The sequence below is a fragment of the Triticum aestivum genome, chromosome 6D (genome assembly GCF_018294505.1).
Source record: "Triticum aestivum cultivar Chinese Spring chromosome 6D, IWGSC CS RefSeq v2.1, whole genome shotgun sequence".
Lineage (NCBI taxonomy): Eukaryota > Viridiplantae > Streptophyta > Magnoliopsida > Poales > Poaceae > Triticum > Triticum aestivum.
In genome coordinates this window covers 171,114,817-171,120,923 of record NC_057811.1, presented here as the reverse complement: position 1 = coordinate 171,120,923, position 6,107 = coordinate 171,114,817, and the positions used below count along the sequence as shown (strand labels likewise).

The 6,107-nt window shown below is 48.9% G+C and overlaps 1 protein-coding gene across 2 annotated transcripts; it reads left to right on the top strand.

Moving 5' to 3' along the window:
• Positions 1-2,535: 2,535 nt before the first annotated feature.
• On the top strand, positions 2,536-5,202 carry LOC123144348 (uncharacterized). Of its 2 annotated transcripts, XM_044563449.1 has the most exons (4): positions 2,536-2,771; positions 3,550-3,971; positions 4,184-4,435; positions 4,621-4,877. In XM_044563449.1, exons 2-4 carry the CDS (start codon positions 3,573-3,575, stop codon positions 4,636-4,638), a joined length of 669 nt encoding a protein of 222 aa, XP_044419384.1. In that variant the 5' UTR covers positions 2,536-2,771; positions 3,550-3,572; the 3' UTR covers positions 4,639-4,877. The 2 variants fall into 2 exon arrangements, with proteins under 2 accessions (XP_044419384.1, XP_044419383.1); XM_044563448.1 differs by having other exon boundaries at positions 4,184-5,202.
• The last annotated feature ends 905 nt before the right edge of the window (positions 5,203-6,107 follow it).

Here is a 6,107-nt window from a genome sequence, read left to right as displayed (position 1 = left end):
ATACTCTGGGGCCCTCATGTGATCCGACCAGGATAAGCATGGCCATGCGACAAGGATTATGGGATAATCTGGTTTATAGTCGGCATCACTGAAACGAGAAAGAGGTCGGGCTAGCACAAGGATGACAGACTCGCCTTGATCCCGACAACATATATCGTGTGGCAAAAGGAATGGAAGTATGATGTACAGGTTCGCCTAACCAGCTTCATCGTCTGCTTGGTGGTCGGCACGCCTTGCTAGAGGCCACTACCAGCCATGTAGTCCGGAGGTGATCTGAACTGCGACCGAGCCGGCTTGAACCTAAGGGGTCGCGCGCTTAAGGAAAGGAACCTACGAGGTCGGATCCGAGGACACTGGTCGGATGTGATCCGAGCTGCATTCGGATTATGGCCGAGTAGACTTATGGGCTTTAGGGTCCGTGTGAGGCCCAAATGTTGAGCCCGCGACGGACGCCTATATAAAGTGGGGTGCAGCACACTCATGCGGTTGATCGCTTCGGCGCTGTCACTAGGGTTTGCATGTGTTGCGAATAGACACCTTCACTCACCGCTGGTTGTGTGATCGGACCTAGCAGTCCGCCGCACGATGTTCCTCCTGCACGCGCGGATACTGTTAGAGGCGGTGCACTTGCGCCGCTCCGGCGAACCTGTACGTGGGAACCGACGATCGGTTGTTCGAGGGAGATCGGACGGGGAGGAGACGATCCACGCGGACACGCTGCCCCAACTCTTCTTCCGCTGCACGGCACTGCGCGTCTAGTGGTAACGAACCGTGATCCATCTCCCGTAGCATGTTCTTGGTTGTTCTGCGCGTAGGAATTTTTAATTTGCAGTCGACACACCCTACCGTAGAACCCAACAGAAGGAGGCATGGTCGTGCTCGTGCCACAATGTGATGTTGAAGACGACATCGTTGACCCTGATGGAGCCTCGACGGACGACGTTGACATGGTGCGTTGGCTGGCTGAAGATGACGAGGTAGTGCTCCGGGTGGTGAGCCGTAACGTGCAACTGGCTCACCGGGATGGCGAGATGCGCCTCCAGCGCGCGGCCCACCGCCATGGGGACGTGGCGTTCACACCGTTGGCCGCGTACATGGTGACGACATGGTTGCGCAGGAAGAAGATGGCCTGCTCCGTTGCTGGGGAGGACATGGTCAGCGAGTGCCTCTCTCTGGGGCGGCGCGAGGGGTCGATGTGGCGCAGCATGGCGGGGGTGGCGGTGGGCATGGTGGACGCAGCGGGTGGCGGGAAGCAGAGGCGCGAATGGATTGGCACCGGCGGAGCAGCTGGACCTGGCCTGCTAGTAGCACTACCTGCACTACCTCTGGAGCGTGGGTTTTGGGGACACTGCTTTCCGATGTGCCCGGGCTGCTCGCAGAGGATATAGTGGATGGGATCTCGGCAGTCGGCGTGGCGGTGCTTCTTGCTGAGGCAGCGGAAGCAGTGGCCGCGGAAGCGGCTTAAGAAGGCCTCGCGAGCGGCGCCCGCATTGAAGCCTCTGCGGCGGTCCAGCCGCTGCACCCCGGGCGCACCCCGGAGCCCGGCAGATCGGAGGCAGAGCGCTTGCTCTTCTGGTGGCTGACTTCGGTCCACCCACCGTCCATCCCCAAATCGAAAATCTGGGCAGCTGGGGAGGGATGGGGCGACGATGATGGATTTAAGGCACTGGGTAGGGGGCGGCGGTAGCTTGGCTGCGCTGGAAGGCGTCTCGGCCAGCAGCAGCGAGGCGTGCTGCGGGATTTGCGGCGTGCCGGCCGGATATGAGGAAACCTCGAGCTGCGTTTCCGGCACCTCGGATGGACCGGGGGAAACAGGGGTATCCCACGCGGCTGGATCCGGTCCGGAGCTTGAGCCCGCAGCGGGCGAGGGTGGGGGAGTCGTTGCCATAAAGGCCGGTAGGTGGCCGCCGTGGCCGGAGCGGCCAGCGGCGCGGGGGAGGGGAGCTAGCTAGTGCAGGCGCGAGAGCGTGCTACTTATGAATAAGGTTGTATTGCTGTAATTTATAAGCAGTTTTCACTTCATCCGAAATTTACAAGTATACTAATTGTTACCCGAAATTTACAAGCAGTTTTCACTTCATCCCATATTCTAGCCCTGGGAGCAGCTATCATGGGACTAGCATTTTCCCTGTCCAAACTTTGACATGCATCTGATCCATATGTTTACACATCCCTAACAAAAACCGCGCACAATCCAAAACATGTTTGTGCATTTCAAACGTTGTTCTTCTTCTTGGACGCCACAAGGCGGCCAGCCACGCACACCATACGCACCGTAACCGACAGCCCAAGAAAGGGTTGGTAATTTTCATCTTAATTAAATAAAAATAAGGAAAAGAAAGGGTTGGTAATTTACCACGGAAGGGCGCGACCCATCCCAGCCGCCCGATCCGCATCGGACGGAAAGGGCCGGACGCCGAGGCTGTGGACCGAGAGCGCAGTGGATGGCAGTTCCGATCCGACGGCCGAGATGCGCCTTCAGTTGTCGCCTTGCTCTGGAAAGCGCCACCACGCAACGCAACCTCCCCCCTCCTCGATACACACGTATAAAATCCGCAACCCTCCCAGGTTAATTAAAGAAAATTAATTTCCGGATTCCCTTTTTTCTTCCGCTTCACGATTTCTCTCCGGTTTTCTCCTTCGTCTAATCTCCTCTAGCGGGGCGGAGAATCAGGGCGGAGTTCTGGGCGCGCGGCGGAGCCTTTCCTCGGATTTTCTCTCTCTCCGTGCTTCTTCCCGGCCGCGGCCGCGGCCGCAGTCGGCATCGCAAGGTTTGCGCCCCCTTCCTCCTGTTCCGTCTTTGAATTTTTTGTCGTTCTTTCTAGAGTCTGGGGCGGGTATTGTTTTTGATGCGGGGATGGAGGCGGCGGCGAGAGTAATCGCATTGATTGATTAGCTGGTTGACTAAGCGCCATAGTTTCCTGGCCCCCAGTTCAAAGGTGCTTGTTCGGGAACTCACTAGAATAGACAGATCGTTCTGCTGTGCGGATTTCCTAGTTTCTTCGATCTGTTTCTTGTCGATGTACGAGCCCATAATTCCTCTAGGAGTATTTCTGGCCTGGTAATCCAGATTGCGAGTCTGCTTGAACTGTCCGCCATGGATTATTGCTGATCTGGTGGGCGATACGTCGGTTAATCTCTAACTTGATTACTTGCTGCAGAGGACAGTTGTGCCCGCAGCAATTTCTCATGTCAAGTATTCTCGTCCGACTATTCTAGTAATTAAACCAGTCAGTTCGTCTATCTGTTGCCCTATGGATTGGTGATTCGATGCATCCTATTGCTCTGAATCTGCACGTGCAACCGTTGCAGTTTACTGTAAGGTTCTGATGTGCAAGATAACATAAAAAATTGGTTGCAGCATAATACACTTCAGAAATCTCATTCTGATCTATGATGAATTTGTTTTTGAATGTGATATTATCATCCGTGTTATGTTTATTAGTTTATCTTGTTCAATACTGCTTGACAAGTTTAGATCTTTTATCTTGTTTTTAATTTAAGAACACATTGGCTCAATTACTAAAATTTGTGATCTATCTGCAACAGTGCTTGGCAAATAGCAAGACGCTATGAAATTCCGCAAAGGGGGCAAGGTGGAGGTACTGCAGAAGGCGGAGGCACCTTTCGGTTCCTGGCGGCCTGCCGAGATCCTTTCTGGCAATGGGCACACCTATCTTGTAAGCTATGATCCATGTCTGCTTGCCGGTAGCCTGGCCATTGAAAGGGTTCCAAGAAAGGTGATAAGGCCTTCTCCCCCGTCCCCAGATGGTCCGGTATGCTGGGTCCCAGGCGACATCCTTGAAGTCTTCGACAACTATTCATGGAAGGTTGTGGAAGTCGTGAGATTGCTTGGTCATGAGTACTATCTTGTCAGGCTCCTCGGATCCTCCCTAGAATTGAGGGTAGATGCATCCAATCTTAGGACAAGGCAGCTTTGGCAAGATGGCAAATGGGTTGCTCTTCCAAAGGTACAGTTCACCCCTTCAAATTATCCAATACTTATTATTTTTGCACAAGCTTCTGTGTTATGCCTGTTATGGAAATTATGGATAGCTTGTGGCAAACAGTTGACACAGCCTTATTTATTTCCATTTTAAATAGTCTATACTATAGTGCTTGAAGAAAGTCTTCAGTGTCTTAATTAGTAATAACTCGCTAACGCCATGGTTATTACTTTCAGGATTCTGCAAGATGTGCTGCTGGTTCACACAGGAGCCGGACAAAAGGTGGAAATTCAGGGGGCAGTCATCTTCTATTAAAGAACAAGAATGTGTTTGAAGACAATATGTCTCGAGGCATGAAGAGGAAAACCTCTGCTGCATCAGCTTTCCCTATGCAGCGCAGTGAAGTTACTAAGAGATTTCAGACTTCTCGCAGAGATGGAAGACGCCAACATCTTGGTCCTGGAGATTCTCTTCATTTGATGGATAAGGTAGATGCTGTTGATTCCCCATGCTTAATGCTGGGTGAAAAATGCATGCATGATTCCTTAATTAACAGAGCAAATGGCTTTCCTAAAACAAACCTTGCAGTGGTTAATGCTAATGTTGATTATCAGTATCCCTCTGTAACAACTCAAGATAGTGATACTGATAGTGCCGCATCCTCTGTTGGTAGTTGCAATCCCTACGGTAGCCCCTATGGACAAGCACATCCTCAAGAGTACGACAGTGGAGATATTTGTAGTAGGACTGATGATGATGAAGCTTCTGTATCTGGAACTGAATCACCTCTTCCAATTAAAGGTGGTCTGGGGGAAGAAACCCATCTGCTTGAGTTGCATGCTTATCGTGCAACAATGATGGCACTATATGCTTATGGATCAATTAGCTGGGAGCAAGAGGCTTTGATGACTAATCTGAGGCTTACACTGAACATCTCTACTGATGAACATTTATCAGAGTTAAGGAATTTGGCTAACTCTGCAGTTTGTTCTAGATAGCCATTAAAAGTTATGAATGAAGAGGCTTAGAATTTGTTTGTTATGTTGTCATATCGCTTACTTTAGAATAGTGGATTTATGGTTAGTGTGGACTCTGAAGATACCAGTCACTTGTTGGTGTACTTGACGCCCTGTATTAACCATGTAGAAAGGGGAAATTTTTGTATGATAGATTTATTAAACTTTTCAGTACAACTTTTGCCCCCACTGAGTCAAAGGTCTCTTTCTTTAATTGAACCAGCTGTCTTCTTAATTCATACTATCTTGTGTTGTTTTTTTGCTGCTGAGACAAAGCCATTGATATGTGGTAATGGAATCACCCCAGTCTGCTACGTGGTTGTAATTGAGTGACTTAAGATGGCAATGAAATTTCTGTTCTATTATTCTGCATGCTCAGCAAACAAGTTTCATGTATTCAGTATGTTACTTGAACTGTCCAATTTGAATATGCTGGTGTATTTTCAACTTCTCCTACATCTTATAGATGTGTAACCTGACAGTTGACCAACATCCTATCTTGTTAAACACATTTGCTCATAGCATTAGAAGCCATCACCGATGGTGTGCAATTGCAACAGAAATAATAGGAAAAGATGTCATCTGATGCTTCTCATGCATTTTCAGGGCCGAAGTTGGAGGCTTGTAAAGCATCCTTCGGTAGGTCTGTGTTGATGGAGGAGTTTGTCACATGGTTTACTTGGTGACCAATGTGGCAATTTCCATCAAACTTTGGTTCGTATCTTTTTTTGTTTTTGTTTTATATCTTCCTTTTTTTAGCTTCTTTTAGGGCTCTACTAGCCTTTGCAAGGATACTGGACAGGAATTTGGCTTGGCATTAATGAACAAATAAGTTAATGGTAATATTCAACATGCAGCATGTTTGCAAAAAAGAATGCTTATGTCAGTACAGAGAACTACTACAGCATTTATTGGATATTCTGACCATGTCCTTTCCTGAACAAGGAAAACAAAGGAGTAGTTAAGTGCACAATAATCTGGACATGTTGCTCTGTTGGTAAAGGAAGGAATTGGATATCATAATTGCACATTGCGCTCTATGTGATTAATCGCTAAGTCGATATAAAAATTGTGTTGTTTAAGTTGAAAAGCTCAATAAATATAGGTATGGATTCTATGACGATAGAAGTAGATAGTAGTCATA